We start from the raw sequence: 20177 nt of genomic DNA, 5'->3' as shown, positions 1-20177 counted from the left end.
TTCTTAATGACAAGGTTGCTTGGAAGCATCCGGCTCCGCTTTCATCTCTCACAAGATAGAAAAATGAATGTTAAAATATAAAATGTAAATTTTTGATGTTGGAAAAGAGCAACTGCTGAGTTTCTTGCCGGCTTCTTCTCGGTAGAATCTGCCTTCCGAACTGGTGGTAGAGTCACTACACACGGACAGACTTGACGTTTCAAAAGTGCTTGTATTAGGTCTACTTGAAATAAATGAATTTTGAAATTTTGAAATTTGAAACGACTTTTATGTGCATGCGAATTTTGGTTTCGTTATTATCTATTCAGGATTAAAGAGGAGAAAACTATTAAACTGTTTTCAATTTGATGGGCGGAGTATATACCTTCAGCGCATGGATAGTATGAGAGTCCACAGAAAGTTGATGGGAAAATTGCAAGTGTAGACGCCCAGGCGACCTAAGGGTCGACGGAGTGATGAAGCATAAAGTCATGAGGATATTGGGAGTTCGAAACTGCTTCTCACCGGCTCCGATGGAGTGATTTGCAAGCAGGGCTGTAGCAGTAGGGCTGTACAGCTGTGGTGCTAATGTTTACCTGTCCAATGAGTCTGTTGAGGTTGGTGTAGGTGGGCCGCTCGATGTCCAGGTTGCGGCGGCAGATGTCGTAGATGGCCTCGTTGTCCACCATGAACGCGCAGTCCGAGTGCTCCAGCGTTGTGTGCGTGGTCAGGATAGAGTTGTACGGCTCCACGACGGCGGTCGACACCTGTGGTTACATAAACAGTTTATACAACGTGTAAATAAGAACCGAAATGATACTTAAGCGTCTTTGGAGATACATTATATAGTCTCTGAGACTTATCTCTGAAACTGAAACGCTAATAGTTTTTGAGTAGACCATTTCCATAGATTTTACTGAAAGAAATCAGATACAGCCCTAACATCAACTGCAAAAGTAAAATCTAGTTATGTGTGTCACTTTATTAGGTACGCCTCGCGTAGCAAAGGTACTATGCACGTGTCGGTCTTTTAACTTAAATAGGGTTGTCACTAGTAAACACTTAGAATGTTGAATTAGTTTGTTTAATTGATTTAATATTTTTACAGGGTGGTTCCTCATGAAATATACTGGTTCCCAAGGATCGGGGAAGGGCGCTATCGTGGGAATCAACATGCGTTAGCACATTGGCGTCATCTTATATCAGGGAAATAGCATCAAGCAGCTGCGATTGCTGAAAACGGCATAACGCGTAATCTCTCTAATATTCGAATAAAGATATTTATTTATTTATTATCAAGTACAGACAAATCCACTTACACTAATTAACAATTACATTATTATTCTTATTATATTTATGAACTACGCGAACAATATGTATTTTTTTTTTATTAGGTTACAAAGATTGAAAAGTGAGTAACACTAATAATATTGCTAACAACAATAAAAAGAAAAACAAACAAAAAAAAAAAATAATAAAACAAAAAAATAAAATAGAATAAAAAAAAAAACTCATAAATAAGTTAAATAAAAACAAAGTAGGTAGTCAGTTAAATTCTTTCATATAGATATATAAGATAGATATATATCCCTACTATCCCTACTAATATTATAAATGTGAATGTAAGTTTGTTTGTTACACTTTCACGCAAAAACTACCAAACCGATCATCACGAAAATTTGTACACATATTCCTGAAGGTATTAGAAGTAATATAGTATGATTTTTATCCTGAAATTAAGCTCAGTTTTCTTGGAAGAGGGGATGAAAGTGTTTGACCGTTTTACAACAGGCTTAGATATCCTAAATACATAAAGTGCTGCTACATATATGAGGCACATGGCTTTTGAAAAAAAAAAACAAAAGTGTACGAAGTCGCGGGAAACAGCTAGTAGATATATAAGATAGATTATAATAACTCGCCTGTGGCGCGGGGTAGATAGAGAACTCAAGCTTTGACTTCTTGCCGTAGTCCACGGAGAGCCTTTCCATCAGCAGAGACGTGAATCCGGAGCCGGTGCCGCCACCGAATGAGTGGAACACCAGGAAACCCTGGATGATACAAAATTTAAGTTAAATCGAAACATTTTTCCATGACTACTATTGGTTTCTTTCGGTCTAGGATCCGTGCTTTTGCTAGAAGATAAAAAAACTGGCCAAGTGCAAGTCAGATCTGCGCACCGATTTTTATTTTTTTTTCATTTCAGATTTCTCTCTTTTTTGCTAGTGTTCTAACACTTTATGAAATTTTATGAAATAAGGTCAAAGGTAAGTACCCTATTCGTTTTAAATTCCTTGCGAGTGCCATAGTAGGTATATGTGGCATAAATAGCCGTGTCCTTCATTGCTTATTTAGATATTTGATTTTATCACAGCTCCGAGGGATTGCAAACTTGAACATTCAAATTGAGCTTTTCCCGTGTTTAGTTTGCGTGCTGGGATTCAAACTCGTCCCCTCCAAAGTGTAGCCGAAGTCCTAACCATTAGGCTATCACCACTGAACGCTCTACCACTTCTCAATCGTAGAAGGAAAGTCGCTTTTAAAAGATGACGAGTAAGCTTTACCTGGAGGCCCGTGCACTGGTCAGCCAGCTTCCTGATGCGGTCGAGCACCACGTCCACGATCTCCTTGCCGATGGTGTAGTGGCCACGTGCGTAGTTGTTGGCCGCGTCCTCCTTGCCCGTGATGAGCTGCTCCGGGTGGAACAGCTGCCGGTACGTGCCGGTACGCACCTCGTCTGCAACCAACGAAAAAAGGTTGAATGTAGATTTATAATAACCCCCGATGCAATCCACACATTCAGCGCTATGGACTAATGCATATGAGTCTAAACACACAAAGGAGGCCTTGCCAGACCTTTTTTTTTTGTCGTGGTGGAAAAGCTTTATGGCTACCTCTGTCCTTTTGGGCAGGACAGAGGTTATGTGGGACTCGTTTACCCGAACTAAAAACCACCACGGCATGTCCCTCTCGTTGGATTTATTGGACGTCCGGGGAACCCGTTGTACACTTCCCAGACATGCCTTGCCAGACCTCAAAACACGACTGACAACCAAACTACTAAAACTAGGACGGTAGTAAGCATGATAACAGGGTCATTGCCAATTAAACAAATATCTTTTCATTTTAGGTATACCCGATAGTCCTTAGTGCAGAGCATACATGGAGGCAGATAAAACACCGACACACGTAATGCTCCGATGCAATTGAGTAGCAGAGCCATGCGTAGCATTTTCCCCCAGCATCACTCCCTGAAGCACTTGGCGACCTGGGCGGACTGCTAAGCTACTGCATTGAGCACGGCTGGCTGGAGTTACCCAGCGGGGAGCCGTACTATTGGCACTACGTACAACAGAAGGTTCCGGCCGACCAAGTATGGAGACAAGCCCAGAAGGATAAGAAGAACAAGAACCTCTGACGCAAAACGACGGGGTGTTTGACGTGTCTGTGTGTGTGTGTGTCTGTGGCATTGTAGATTTTTTTTTAAAAAGGGGAATCAGCCGGGAGTGTTATAAGCGGTTTGATTAAAATCGTCCCAAGATGGCCGCCGCCACAAAATGGTAGAATATATATTTTTTCAGGACTCCCTCAATTTGGGTATCGCACTATATTATATTGTAGGAAAGAGATAGCACGACATCATTCATCTTTGGTGATTCTATTCTTTATAAGCGCAGGTTATTATATACCTCAGTTCACTTCAATAATAAAAGCCGAATAACAGAACACTGCTGGGATAAACCAATTCCTCAAAACCAAGGCTCAGGTAGTTCTCTTGGACCCCGGAGATGTAATGTTAATGGTGGTCCGTCGGTTTGTTTACTTTATTTCAAAACAAACAGCTTACATTCAAACAATATTGTCACGTCAAGTGTGTCCGTTTTTAGTGACTCTTCTATTGTAGAAGGCAAAAGAATACGATCTGACAAGATCTACACAGTTGTTCTTGTCCAAAATGAACAATTCATAAAAGCTTATAAATCTTCTTGGGACACCAGCTAGGTCCATTTGAGGATACAGCGAACATAAAAAGTTAAAATCAAGTTTTGTACGCGTTGAAATGGTGAGATTTTATAACTCCCTTAGAACACCGTTACCCTACCTCAGCCGAATAAGGAAACTTATTTCGACTGACCACGTAATAATTGAATTTTGATTAAGATATCCGATAAAGCTTTCATCGCCTTATTTGTTCCTTGTTCACTATTGAATCGGTAGAAAATTTTATAACAGTAAAAAAGCCACACATTTAAAAGTAGGTAATAAGTCAATCCACCAATCCGCACTGGGCCAGCGTGGTGGACAGCTGCCTTAAACCCTTCTCACTGTGGAAGGAGAAGCATTTGAATGTATTGAGGTCGGTTGGAAAACTGCCTTTGTCAACATGTTTATTTAAAAAAAAAACAGTTAATGGTAGCCAAAATAATGCATGATTGGTGATCGATATAAGTTCTTCACATAAGATAACGGTGAAGGAAAACATCGGGAGGAAACCTGCATTCTTGAGAGCTCTCCATAATGTTCTCAAAGGTGTGTGAAGTCCACCATTCCACAATGAGCCCGCGAGATGGACGGCCTTAACCCCTCCTCAATGTGGGTGGAGACCCGTGCCCCGTAGTGGGCAGGAAATGGGTCGATGATGATGAAGTGGTTTAGGTTTTGGGTCGAGCGGGAATTTAGAACTATGAAAAATGTCAGGAATGGAAGGAAGCAAGAGAAGAATTATTGTATTGTTAAAATACTTTTATGATGTTTGAGTTTATAACGAGTTATGCTGTAATTAGAAATATACGTTAATAACTCGATTGTGGTTTATTTAAATAAAGTTATTTTCGCAGTAAATTCGATATACAAAGTCCATTAAAAGGAAAACTTAAGACATGCAACTTTGTTAGCGAAACTCTGAAGATACCAGCCTCCATGCATTTAATCTGACTGAGCTAGGTCACCTTAGAATAGCCGTCGCTTTCTTTTGTCCAAATCCGTTGACATAATTTTTAACCTTGTTTCCAAATGATGCATTTACTCGAGATTTATTGTTTACGTTCTCCAAAGAATAGTCCGTTCTACCCCTATAAAACCTTTGATGACGGTCGCAAATAATGTTTCGAATGCAGATACCTGTTATTGCAACTTTGCCATAATCAAGAATCAATAAACTTTAGAGAAACATCAACCCACTGATTTGATAAAATTGCTGTACATCTTGTAAGGAATTAATTTTATTTCCAAAATATGCTTTCTCTATTCTCGTTTCGCTCAAACCCTTAGAGATATTTACCTTATAACTCAATCATTACTATTATTGTAAAAGCTAGACTAACAAATAATATAACTTAACTACTTATTTTTTTTTACTATATAAATATACTACGCCAATACACACATCGCCACCTAGCCCCAAAGTAAGCGTAGCTTGTGTTATGGGCACTAAGATGACTGATGAATATTTTTTTATGAATAATATACATGAATACTTAGAATATACGTATAAATACCCAGACACTGAAAAACATTTATGCACATCACCACGACCAATGCCTCCCACCAGACAAAATTTTACATAATACGTTTATAGCTTTGATTTCGTTAAGGAAAAACGTTCAAAGCACCGGTCGAATTGAAAACCACCTTTTTTTTAAAGTAAACCAGAAACATCGCCATGTCTGCGTGATTATCGCCACAATGGGTTGCGGAGATAATCCGTCTATTCGGTCGTAATGACACGGCGCAGTAATAACGGGCTGCAGTGGGTTCGATGCCCGGCCCGCGCAATGGTGTTTAGTGAGCTTTAAGGACGACTACACGTATCCGACGCGAACGCATAATCTAGCTTTTACCCAGCGATTTTGTGTCCGTGAAACCTTTTTTAATAGTTATAATTTACGGCCTAAGCTAGTAGACAACCTTCGCCTATATACAGAGCAACACTTCACAGGGCATGCGAAAAGCACATTCTGGAACATGCCGCCCTGTGTCCATCGTAGGTTTTTTTTTTTTAAATTAACGATAGGCGAGCGCTTGACGACAATCATGCCCGTTAGAAAGCAATGATGAGGTCTAGGTTGGAGCAGGCTTGCCTAGAAAAAGCCTATTCACTCTAGCCTTGAAGGTACTCAAATTATACGTGGCAGGAAACACAGTTGCCGGGAGGGCTTTCCACATCTTAGCGGCACGTATCAGAAACGTGGATAACTAGGTGCTAAGCATCAGCAAATACACCGGCAACCACGCTCTTCAGATCGGAACACAGTACGCATAACAGGCGATATTACTTCCCCGGACAAGCCTGTCGCAAGAAGCTCTACAACTAGTTTCCAGGTAAAGGATATTATTTTCTTACGATTTACTTTATCGAGCTTCTAGCTACCCAAAATCATCAAACTGTATCCAGTCAGTTTCGAACCACTGCAGATTACTTTCAAGTAAAGTTTTGATTCAAACTTTGAAGTGACTCAAGCCAACGTTTTGTTTTGATTCTACCGAAAAGCTAGCACGAGAGAGCTGTTTTTACAAAAAAGGAACGTGTGAGCCATCACGGGACGCCTAGCAGATGTGAAACATCGAAATTGTTTTCTGTAAGTTATTTCAGATATCGCATAATGAAAAGATAACGCATTACAAATTTGTTCTTAATAATGTTCGGTTAATAATGACTGTTTTATTACAAAATTAATATTTATTGTTACATACGAAATACAAAAATTAAATCATATAGCGTGGCGATGCGTCGCCACGGCCTGTATCGCCACGCCAAAAATCTGGTTACCCTCCGCCTATAGAAGTTTCAAAGTCTCAAGGTACTTCATCTATATTTTAAATATATATAGTCAAAGTCAAAGTCAAAAATATCTTTATTCAAGTAGGCCCACAGGTGGCACTTTTGATGCGTACATAAGAACCACACGGTAGTGAGATGATGGCGATAACCACATTCGTAAACTTAAAACTAAAGCTACGAGGGTTCCAAACGCGTCCTGGTCTAAGAAGAAGCCCACAACAAACTTAGCCGGGTGTTTTTTTTTTATAGTGCAAAATTTCGAGTAAAAGAACAGATTGATTGATGATTGACGTATATGTAAAATCGAGAGGTATCGTTTAACTATACGGCAAGGACATAATTGATGAGTAGACCTACCGAAAAAAAAAACTTTTTCTAATAGGTGATGGGGGCAAAAAATGCTACACGAGAATGTCACCATGAAGGTGTGCGAGCTAATTAACTTGTTCTTAGAAATTAGCTCAGCTGAATTCATTTGTCTACATTATTATGCATCGCATCGCAATTTGTCTGGCACATTGACATGACGTTCAGGAAAGTATTTCAAGCTTTAATGCCTGATAGAGGGCACGCCACAGGGAAATATGGAAATTAGTTTTTAAAATATGAAACATTTGAATAGCGCAGCGTTTGTTTAAAGTAGGTACTCTTTTTTATTATCCAACGTTTTTAAACTATAATTAAGACTTATTATCAGACTGTCAACGTTCCTACATAATATATAATATCTAGTTGTTGGAAAATGGGCGGGACAAGCATGTAGCCCACCTGATGATAAACGATGTTTGACGACACCTGACATTTCAAAAGTGCTTATAAACTGGGCCTACTTGAAATTAATTTTGAATTTGGAATTTTTTTGAATGGAAAACCATCGACTATGAACAGAGCATAACTTCCCAGGACATCACATATTCCCAGGGCATGCGAGGAATCCATACAAAGTGCCTGTGTCAACCTTAGGCGTAGGTGTTTAGTTTCACGTGCCTGTGATAGCACCCGCAACCACGCACTTCATACCGGAACACAGCAATGCTGCTTGGCGGCAGAATTACACATAAATATTCCTTACATTAAATTTACAGCTCTGAGGGTATACTTGCCCCCATAGAGTTAACATTTTATCGCGAGACAACAAATGCAATAGGCAAAGTTTATTAGGATATTCTATAGGTAGCGCTAAAGTTTTGTAGTGCTAGAGTTTTTGATGTGAAACCACTATAGGCGGAGGGTAAACCTTATTGTTGGCGTGGCGATACAGGCCGTGGCGACGCTTCGCAACGCTATTTGTACTATGCGTAGTCCATACATAGTGTGTATGGCGTATACAGTATCGTTTAGCACGTTACACATGTGAGGGTAACCTGTGTTTTACTTATGAAAATATTTTTAACAATTAAATATGTCTGTCAGCTATAATTCAGGAAGTGAGAGCGTGCAGCCTTCTACAAAGAAAGCAAAATCACACTATGTTTGTAATGTTATATCTTTTAATTATGCCACATCTGATTCCTGTTGTAATTTGTTCTTATATGCATATAAGAATATAACTTATACAACGAAAAATATATTTTTCTAGGGAAATAATAATTACAAACTAAAATTTTTTACAAATTATTTACAATAAATATAAGCCGTCTAACTGTTCACTTATGGAACTTGTACTTGTACTTTTAGGCGTGTCCGAAGACCATGGACCCAAAGTCTCAAACGCAAGCGCCGCAAATACGTAGTCATTACAAGCAATAATAATTCTTAAAAAAATATTATTAAGTTATAATTATTTGCAGTATGAATTATGCTTATTAAATATTCCTTTTTAAATGTTTGCTGGCAGCAGGATTAAAAAGCTTTCAAATGGTCGCGTTATTTCGAGAAAAACCTGCGTCTTTTAAATCTAAAGAAAAATAGATTAAACCGTAGCTTACGTTATCTATATGTCTAAAGTGTGTAGATAACTTAAACAACAGGATAATTGGTGTCTAGTTTTTGTCGAGGTTCAATTCGGCCGTTTACTTTTAGGCGTGGATGATGCACTCGCGCTGATCTTGAGATTTTAAAATAAGCCACTATTATCTACCCGTTGTAAAATGTTATAGTACTTCATACTTCACTGTTAAGTAACTTCCTTTTCTTAATGACTAATCTTGTTAAGTGCTATTTAAGTTTTGGAGTGCATCTCTGTACATATATTTGTTTTCAAACTCTAGTTTGTATTTTTCAACCAACTTGCAATAAGGCGGAAGTTCCTAATTGAATTATCCTGAAACACTGTCTAATGTACCTCACATTAGAAAGTATTTCAGGGCAATTCTCGTGTCTTTTTAGAGATCCGTATAAAAATGTCTTTGACCGCCCGTCATAGCTAATCATTTAACTATCTAAGTAGCTCAATATTGTATATATTTTTTGTATTTTTAGGTTCCCATGATAGTGGAGCCCCGTCTATTGGTCGTTCCAGTGCTGGGCAAAACCGTGCACTCGCACAAGGTCTATACCGGTTTTCCGTGCCGGTGCACAAGTGTTCGAACAAATTCCTCCACGGCGGGCTGTCATGGTATATCTGAGGCTCGCACTATCAATCAAAGGAAAACGATTGTTTAGCTGAATAGTTCTTGTTTTTTTTTAATAGTAATAAGTAATAGTTGTAATAGCAGATAGCCCACCTGATGATAAGTGGAAAACTATCGGCTATAAACAGAGGAACACTTCGCAGGGCATGCAAGCAACACCCTAGGGCATAGGTGTCAAGTCTTATGTGCCTGGAAATATTTGACTAGATATGTATACCTAGTTACCAAAACTGGCATTATACTTAATATTATGCTTTTTAATTTACCTCAATATTTGGACATCGAAGTGAACGACAAAATATGCGTGAAACACAATATGATAACATCTGTACATACGAGTAAGTGTTTAGTACCTACCATATTATACCATAACATATTTTCCAGAATTTGAATTTAAATAACAGCGGCAACCACGCCTTTTAGATCGGCAGGGTGATTACGTATCTCGCGACAGGTTTGCGACAATCGTAAATCTTGCAATCACTGCTGTCAAACGTCACTTTTCCATACAATAAATAAGCAAAAGTGACGTTTGACAGCAGTGATTGCAAGATTTACGCCTGTCGCAAACCTGTCGCGAGATACGTAATCACCCTGCGGAACACAGCAAAATGGTAAAGCGGCTGAAATAAGCATTCCGCATAAGCATATTTCGGCGGAGAAGCTCTGTCACGGAAAGCTGTATTACTAGTTAGACTAACGTGGTGTAAACTATAGACATTTAGACTGCATCGCTCAACATCAGCTACGAATTTAAGTGGTAGGTAGGTAATTTGTCGTTAAAAAAAAAACTTACCAACAACAGTCGGTTCCAGGTCCACAAACACGGCCCTCGGCACGTGCTTGCCAGCGCCTGTCTCGCTGAAGAAGGTGTTGAAGGAGTCATCCCCTCCCCCCAGAGTCTTATCAGAAGGCATCTGGCCATCGGGCTGGATGCCATGCTCCAGGCAGTACAGCTCCCAGCACGCATTCCCGATCTGCACGCCGGCTTGGCCGATGTGGACTGAGATGCATTCCCTCTGGAACAGACAGCTCGAGGTAAGTTCTGTAGCTGTAGACATCCGTTTTCTTTATGTAAACACATCCATGTCAGCGATAATCTGTCATTTTACATGGATGATCGATTGTTAGTTAGCTCCGTAGGAATTAGTATTTGTAAAACGGTGATAGCCACTAGATCAGAATACAATAATCCTCCTTCCTCCTCTTAACGTCCTCTGTGCTACGTCTGTCTGTAATATAATCAACATTCAAGACTTTAGTCTGTTACGTTTTTTTATAAAACGTAAGCTCATAGAAAAATTCTATTATAATACTAAGGATTACAAGTATAATAAAAAAGCTTGGGTATGATGCTGATGCTCTTGCTTCAAAGCTCAACATTAACTAGACTGTTAACTAGGCTTTAGTTTTAAGTAAACGAATGCAGTTATCACCATCACTAACATTAGTGTAACATGTTAAATGTATAAACGCTTCGTAAGTGCCTGTAATAAGGTCTACATGAATAAAACATTTTTGAATTTGAATTTGAATTAAATACTTCTACACAAGTTGCCAGTGACTTGACGGAATAACAACCGTTATACTCTACTTAATAACATTAAACCCATTAGAGCTTCCAAATAAAAGCAATTGAATTCTTGCACGGTATAAGGATTCTACAAAGAGTTCATTTCCCCCTATTTCGTTGAAAGGCGTACACTATAGTATAGGCAATTTGTACAATTTACGATTCATGCCGTATATTGATGGCTGACAGTTTTTGAGGTTTTTAATAATTTATTAGCATAGCAACTACAGTGAATGGAAAAAAGAGGAAAGTATGTAATTCTTTCAGTTTCTTTGTGAAGAAAATGAATAATGAATTAGATTCGATATTTATTTTATATTATATTTTGGCACGATATCCTCTTATATGTATAGGCTATCTCTTATTCTGTTGTATATAACTATAAAGTTTCATCAAAATCCGTTTAGTAGTTTTTGCGTGAAAGAGAAAAAAACATTCAACCTTACAAACTTCCACATATACATATAAATGTATTTTTTTCCCAATGATTTTTATTAATTGTGTAAACTAACTCAACCAGCCAACTACAGGGTGAAAAGGATTTAGGCCGTAGTCCACCACGCTGATGAAATGCCGATGGATAAGACCACTGCCAATTAGTTCCGTCACCAGAGGGCGCCAACTACACAGTTATTACAACCGTCTGTCAATGTGTGTACTTTACAATACTTTTTTTTATTTATTACACCGTTGATGTCAAGTGGAGTAAATGTGAAGTCAAATATTTCTTTATTCAAATAGGCATATAGATGGCACTTTTGATGCGTTCATTACATGTAAAATACGACATACAAGTGAGCTGATGGCGATAACGGTGGCGGTTTCAAACGCGCATTGGTCTAAGAAGCCCCACAACAAACTTAGCCAGTCGTTTTTATTGTTACTACAATCTCATATTGTCATTTAAAACTATTAAAGAAGCAACCTGTCCCTACTAATGTAATATGATATTTCTATAAGCTTACATTTTAAACAAACTTTGAACTTTTTAAGAGTTTTTAGTTTATTGTAAAATTGTTTACAATTTTCTAAAATATATTTCTTATTGAATGTAGTATATGTTCTTGTTTTCATTCTCATGTTGATTTCCTTCACCATTAAATCAATTGTTTTTTAGTAAGTTAACAATATCTATAAACGCACTTTACTTCGAAAAATTAGAAGTGCGTGCCGAGCGTCGAACTAGGTCCTCCCGAAAGCCGAAATCCTAGGCACTAGGCTATCGACGCTTCAATAAATAAAAATTAAATATGTTACATACCAATTCAAAAGCTGTTCGTGTCAGTTCAGGCATAATTTTCTATTTAAAATTCGATAGGGGACTAAAGTCTAATGGGAAAATGAAAATCCCCGTGTTGCCTGCCATTATCCTGGCCTGAGCTGGATATTTGATGAGTTCGATGCACGCACTGATACGCGTATTAATAGGTACCCTGCTTTCACCAAGTATATCGATAATATTAAAGCGTTTTAAAGCAATATCGAATCTACGTAAATGTTGGTAAAGTTCATAATAGTGTTTTTAGGAAAAAATACTTTATTATTGTCGTGGAAATTGTATTCTAGTTTTTTTATTCAATTATTTTGAAAACTCCATCCATAACTCATCTCTGAAAGTTCATAGTGCGGTACTTAAATGTAAGGAAATGTATAAACATCATAACTTTGCGATAAAATCAGTTTAGGTAACAAAAAGTTTTCCCCTGTAATTGTAAAGATAATTTTTCTTTTATAATATATCTCTCTACTCTATAAAACATGAGCTGTTTTATACGCATTTTAATTTTTTTTAGTTCGTAAACAAATAGGTATTTCAGAAATAAATTAATTCATAAGATTTACAAATTAATTTATTAAAAAATAGACCTAAATTTTCCTAGTTAACTCTGTAGGTATAAGTCTCTAAATTTTCAAATGACTTGGGGAATCACAATTGTGTATTATCTAGTAAATATCAGATTAGTTAAATAATTTAATAAGTGGATGATAATTTATTTAGATGAGAGTTATATTTGATTATAAATACATTTGAGTTTACAAACGTTTACGGATGACTGAATCTAAATATGAGAAATAAACTTACACAAATAATAGCCCTAAAGAGTTATAGAGATGACAGGGGATGTCACGGTCGAGGTGCCTCAAACAAAGAACCTTGTCAGCTCTGATTCACCGTTCAGATCTGTGACCAGTTAATGAAGCGACTCCGCAATACTTTGTAATAATTTCTTAGTAGGTTACTATGAACCGCTTTTGTGCTTACGAATTATGTTTCATTTTATTCCACTACCAGTTAGCCTTTGACTGCAATCTCACCTGCTGGTAAATTTGATGATACCCATACCCGTTTGATTTCTACATGTGAAGTGCTAAATCGTTAAGCCGTCTTTGTCGGTTGGGTGGTAACTAATCACGGCCGAAGCCTCCCACCAGTGCCAACCAGAGAAAACTCAGAATTCGAACCCGCCATCTTATAAGGCCACAGCGCTTACCACTGGTCACACTGCGCCTGGTCATTCACCAATCCGCACCGGGCCAGCGTGGTTGACTACGGCCTAAAACCCTTCTCATTGGGGAAAATTACATGTAATTTATAAACATGTCAGATTTAGTATGAAGGAAGGCTTTACTTTTTACTAAGTATGTAAAAAGTACTAACTCGTAAGAAATGTATGACAAGTTACTCGTTTAATTTGGACAAATTTACGCTTTTCTAACTTTCATTACACACCGAAAGTAGTACCTCTTCTTCATATCATCAACTCATTACTAGGCCCCTGAACGGCATGAGTCTCTTTCTAGAATAAGAAAATGTTATTCCGTAGTCCACCACGCTGACCAAGAGCGGATAGCCTTCATAGTTTGATGACATTATGGAGAACTCTCTGGCATGCAGGTTTCCTCTAGCGCGGATTGGTGGACTTCACACATCTTTGAGGATCATATGGTGAACTCTCAGGCATGCAGGCTTCCCACAGGGCAGTTTGGTGGACTTTACACACCTTTGATTACATTATGGAGAACTTTCAGGTTTGCAGGTTTTCCCAAGTGCGCATTATGGAGGCTGCTCAGGCATGCATGCCACACGATGTTTTCGTTCACCTTTAAAGCAATTGGCAAGTGATATTTAATTGTTTAAAACGCAGATAAATTAGACAAGTTGGAGGTGGGTGCCGGGTTTCGAACATTGTCCCTTGAAATTAAAGTCGAAGTCCTAACCACTAGGCTATCACCGTCTTAACGGTTCTACACTAAACTATTAGTTCATTATACTCGTAACTATGCCTTTAACTTCATAAACATACCCATCTTTCTTACTCTTTTTAGTTCGGTTAGTATTACCAATAATTTAACGGAGATGCGTAAATAACTGAAGTAGGCGTTTAATTGCGGGTTGCTTGTTTTACGATCTCTATATAGGTAATTGAATAATACACCCACGTAATTGGTTGAAGCTTTGGCACTGACAATTTGTCTCGCCGCTACAACATGCTATAATTTAAACCGTTAAGGAGTTTGAATTGGTTTAGAAGACTTAATTACGCAGTTAACATTGCCAATTGTTACAGAAAAGGAATCCTCAATCGATTTTTTAGCTTAGTGGTTAAGAGTTTCGCCTTCTGTCGGTGTTGGTGTCGGTGACTGATTTCGGTCCCGGCACGCACCTCTTAATTTCTGTAAGTTAGGTGCGGTTAAAATATCACATGCTTTAATGGTGGAGGAAAACATCGTTAGGATGCCTGCCATGCACCTGAATGCCTGAGAGTTCTCCACAATGTTCTCAAAGGCGTCTGAACCAATCCGCACTGGGTCTGGTTAGACTACGCCTAAAACTCTTCCCATCGTGAAGGTGACACGTGGAAGTGGGTTGATCGGTATGATGATGAAAATGATAATCGTGCCGGAAAGCGTGGCTAAACGTGTTTATTGGGTTGGTGGTGGCACGGCCGAACTTTCCCATATACTCGTAGTTCTATCAACGCTTCCAGTTAGTATATACCTACGAGTATATCATGAGAATAGGTCGTTACTACGCTTTATTGGTGATTGATGATAGGGTAGTGACTAGCACTGGTACCGGATGGTACAAGATATACGTAGCTTTGAAAAAATATGGAAATTAAGAGGCCTTGAGTCTGGGATGTCATGACGGTGTTTTCTATCCAGCTAGATAAGAGTCTGTTATTTCGTAATTGTGATATTTATCATTCATTTAATTCCTATAAACAAACTATCATATGTTTAAACTTTTAAATTATTGTACCTTTTTTCGACTCTACCACCGTTCGGAAGGTAGACTCTACCACTAAGAAACTAGCGTGGAAAGAATAATAGAGCATCAAAGTTTTATAATTTCATAAATAAATAAATAAATATACTAAGACAATACACACATCGCCACCTAGCCCCAAAGTAAGCGTAGCTTGTGTTATGGGTACTAAGATGACTGATGAATATTTTTAGGAATTATATATAAATAAATACTTAGAAAATACATATAAACACCCAGACACTGAAAAACACTTATGCTCATCACACAAACATTTTCCAGTTGTGGGAATCGAACCCACGGCCTTGGACTCAGAAAGCAGGGTCGCTGCCCACTGCGCCAGTCGGCCGTCAAATAAGCAATTAAGCAATTTCATAAGCAATTATTAGATTTTTTTAGATGAAAGCTGTGCTAATTTCTATTAAATAAGTTAGTTTTTCAAATTAACTGCTTTGTAAAGAAATATTAAGTACTAGCTGTTGCCCGCGACTTCGTCAGCGTTTGTTTTGTTTTTTGATGTGGCATTAAATTTAGTTGTAGTTCTAAAAAAAATAAAGTGTTCAGTATCGCTAAGCCTTAAATGAGGGGTTTGCTGCCGTCCGCTGGGGAGTTCTGCCCTCTATCTCTAACTACAGTTTGGGCAAAATTAAACACACGTTATAACATCTATAGTACAAAAATAATTATTTAAATCGGTTATAATTTGTCGGAGTTATGGTGTAAAATCGTCAAAAACTCATCCCTTCTCCCAAAGGAACCGAGCTTATTGTCGGGATAAAAAGTATCCTATATTACTTCTAATACTTCCTAGAATATGTGTACAAAGTTTCATTAGGATCGGTTTAGTAGTTTTTGCGTGCAAGAGTAACAAACAAACTTACATTGACATTTATAATATTAGTAGGGATTGGTACATCTATTGGTAGACCTTCGGAATAATGTTCTATAAGCTCACAGAGGATTTCTGTATTTTTCGTAGATACACTATAATTAATCGTACGTATGTATATAATACTAATACACCCCACCAATCGGTTTCCCTTGGTTTTCCTAATCCTAAGGTTGCCTGGAAGAGATCGCTACTAAGCGATAAGGCCGCCTTTTGTGTCCTACTTTTTAAGTTTATTTTTGTTGTGTCCATTGTTTTTTTTCCTATTAGTGGTGTACAAATAAAGTGTATAAGTAAAAAATAAATGAAGTCACATAGATAGTGAAAACTGAAAAAACCCATGCGTAAACGAATGTAGTTGTCACCAACACATAACAGTACTAATGTGAAAATATATGTAACGCTTCTTTAGCCTTGCGAAAGCGTGGGTTTAAAGAAATTAAGAAATTTTCTACATATGTATGTCTTTTAACGATGACATTTCTGGCGCCTTACTAGGGGTATGGGACAGGTAAGTTCGTTACCATCTTAGGCTGCATAATCAAGTTTATCACTAGGTGTGATTAACTTATATAGTATATATATAGTAGCTTCGCAATACATTTATAATAATACTAGCTGTTGCCCGCGACTTCGTCTGCGTTTGATTTTGTTTTTAAATTATTCAGTATCGTTAAGCCTTAAATGAGTATAGTAGTATATATATGTATAACATGTGACTGTCAATTAATTAAAGACAAATAATTTGCAATAAAATAAAATTATAATTAAAGAGCGACTATAATTAAAGATCTAAGCTATCCTATCTCTTAAGTTGGAGCAGACTGCTCACGGTGTGCCAATTTAATTTAAAATCGGTTAAGTAGTTTAGGAGTCCATCGCGGACAAACATCGTGACAGGAGATTTATATATATTAAGATAGTCTTTGTGAGGCAAAATATTACTCTTTATAAATCAAAAGCTGATATTAACAAACGACTTACCAGAAACGGTCATAAATTAGTGATATCTGCATATCGTCTGCGAAAGGTGCAGAACTCCTTTGTGGGGTTGAGTATACGCTTTTACAACATGATTCCTAAGGAAATTCTTGACCTACCAATGCATACATTTAAAAAATGTGTAAAAACGCATCTAGTACAGCGAGGTTACTATACATTTGATGAATTCCTCAATGACAAGGTAGAATGGAAGCAGCCAGCCTCGCTCTCATCTCCCGCAAGATAGCAAAATGATTGTAAATGTTGATGTTGGAAAAGAGCAACTACTGAGTTTCTTGCCGGCTCTTCTCGGTAGAATCTGCTTTCCGAACCGGTGGTAGAGTCACACAAACATGCATACTTGACGTTTCAAAAGTGCTTATAAAGTAGGCCTACTTGAAATAAATGAATTTGAATTTGAGTTTATAGTGGAAAAAAAACATTTTAAAGGACCAAAGAAGTACAAAGCAGTACATTCCTCCAGTCATAGAAAATATTTATAAATTCAAATTCAAAATTCATTTATTTCAAGTAGGCCTAATATAAGCACTTTCGAAACGTCAAGTATGTCGGTTTCTAGTGACTCTACCACCGGTTCGGAAGGCAGATTCTATCTAGAAGAAGCCGGCAAGAAACTCAGCAGTTGCTCTTTTCCAACACAAATTTACCATTTAATAGTCATAGTATGAATCTATCTTGATGAATGCGGAGCGGCTTGCTTCCAGGCAACCTTGACATTAAGAAATTCATCAATAGTATTGTAACATCGATGTATTAAATGTGTTTTTATACATTCCTTAAACTTATGTAATGGTTAATCTAATATTACCTTCGGTATCATGTTATAAAGGGGTATACTCAGCCCCACAAAGGTTTTCTGTAATTTCCTAAGACGATACGTTGATATAACTAATTTATGACCGTTTCTAATAAGTCGGTTGTTTTTATCCACATTTTTTCTTTATCAACATTAATGTTTTGTTTTACAAAGATTAAATTGTTGTAAATGTATTGTGAAGCTACTGTATAATAGAATGAATAGTTTTTTTTTAACCTCTCTGAACTCGTCGGTTTATTTTATACAGTTTCATACAGTTGCGCAATGTAACCCTATAAATATAGGGTTAGACTAGTGGAAGGAAGGGGTGCACCGGAAAGTCCACTCCCCATCAAGTACTCACTTAGCCCCCGCCGGAAGTTTGATTAGGATAACGAGCAAGATACTTAAAGCTATATCTACGTTCTTATAAATAAAGCAGACGGGCCTTTGAGTATCTGTACTGCCAGATACTCTGAGAAATATTTTAATGAAAATAATATTTTGCTATTTCGGGGTTTGTTTTCGCAGGATACAATGTTTATCCTGTTTGCTATATATATGTATAACTTACCCTAAAACAAATTCGGATGGCTTAGAAAATAACTGAGGTTGCGTCAGTAATTTCTATGATCGATTTAAAAATCTCCAGTGCTTACGAGTTATAAAAACTAATGACACGTTTTTAAGCATTCGTACAATGTCTCGAACTTACCTTTATTGTTTTTAACACTGGAGATTTTTCCATCTTATATCATCGGCCAGCTTAGTTCCTTGTTCATTTTTATACGGAAAAAAAGCATAGTTCGTATTTTGTTAATTAACCATTGACTTCAATCTCACCTGGTGGTAAGTGATGATGCAGCCTAAGATGGAAGCGGACTAACCTGTTAAGTGGTATGGTAGTAATACCCCAAATCTGTTTCTACGCGACATCGCACCGGAACACTAAATCGCTTAGCGACACGTCTTTGTTGGAAGCCTCTCACCAGACCAGACCAGAGAAAATTCAGAAATTATAAAATCCCAAATAGCCTCTGCCAGGCATCAAACCCAGGGCCTTCTACCTAGATTCACAGCCCTCACCGTTGCGCCAGGGAGGTCGTCAAAAAAACCAATTAGGCGGTTTTTTTTCAAACAAGCAACTCCCTGGTAACAGCTAGTCATTGAATAAAACGATATTTAAAAAGGGGGATTCGCGAAATCACTGATATCGTCGCTTCCCATCAACAACTCGACAATGAGCTGTAAACCCGCGGATATCATTACGTGATTGCAGGTAATCGCGCGAGGTTGTTGAACCTACTAATTTTCTCCGAGAAACACGCGGGCGGTCGCCGCAAAAAACCGATGACAAAAAGAAGCTCAATGGATTAGCTATTTATAATTCGTTCGTGTAATAATAATAGTTATTATTAATCTTAAAGTTTTGAGATGTTAGTAATTAGTACACAAAAAAGTCAGTTTAGAGACCACACTACAATAAACTACAGTAAAATCACCCAAAGACTGTGGCCCATTTTTTCTAACCGGTCTTAAAAAGTAAAGAATATTATTGCTGCATTATTTTGAATGCAGAATTCGAAAATCCGTTTGAAAATATTGTAAATAAATAATCCTAATTGATTATGATATTTGCCACTAGCTGGCGTATAAGTCAAGAAGCGTGGAGTATATGACATATACTTACGACCAATCCAAATCATTATTTTTAAATGGCGGAAATTACACAGACGTCTGCGAAAAAAACCCAAGTTACTCCCTAGTCGCTACTAAAGAAGTTTTACTTCCAAAATTCTAGCCTTACCTTATTCCTGTTTTTGCATAAATTTCAATGTGCAATGTACACGTAAATGAGACCACAGTGTCACATAACACCAATGTAACAATAATTTTAGACACGGTTTAAGATGAACTGCTAATAAGGAAAGCAATGCTTTGTTTTTGTTTGAAATTTGAACCGAGACACGATTCTTATAACTCTGAATCATGACTGGATTGAGAGGACATGATCGTTGAGTGGATAACATCTAGGGATGTATTTATAAAAATACTAACTGTTCCCCGCGGTTTTAACCGTGTTATTCTGTTTGTATACCTACCCTCGTTTTTATGTTTATTTCTTGTTATTTAAGAGGAAAGTAAAGGGGTAGTAATACTACTTTTAGAAGAAGGCTCGAGCCATTAACTTTTACAGTAATTTTATTTACCCAAATAAACTATTTTAATTTATTTCAAAATATCATGAAAAGCCATAAGAATGGAGCACTCTTGCCTTGACAATTTGGGGAAAATATATTAGTATCTGAACATA

General features: G+C 37.5%; 1 protein-coding gene across 1 annotated transcript in view; it reads right to left on the bottom strand.

Annotated features, from left to right (window-relative positions):
* LOC120626359 (tubulin alpha-1A chain) overlaps positions 1–20177 on the bottom strand; it is a 36159-nt gene that overhangs the window by 8435 nt on the left and 7547 nt on the right. Inside the window, exons 2-5 of the mRNA XM_039893861.1 lie at positions 10130–10352; positions 2544–2716; positions 1902–2030; positions 576–746 (exon numbers count right to left, since the gene is read on the bottom strand). Of these exons, the coding sequence (XP_039749795.1) occupies positions 576–746; positions 1902–2030; positions 2544–2716; positions 10130–10352 (696 nt within the window). The remainder of the gene's footprint in view (positions 1–575; positions 747–1901; positions 2031–2543; positions 2717–10129; positions 10353–20177) is intronic.

Source organism: Pararge aegeria, chromosome 9, assembly GCF_905163445.1.
Source record: "Pararge aegeria chromosome 9, ilParAegt1.1, whole genome shotgun sequence".
In the NCBI taxonomy this organism is placed as follows: Eukaryota; Metazoa; Arthropoda; class Insecta; order Lepidoptera; family Nymphalidae; genus Pararge; species Pararge aegeria.
This window is presented reverse-complemented; position numbering and strand designations above follow the sequence as displayed.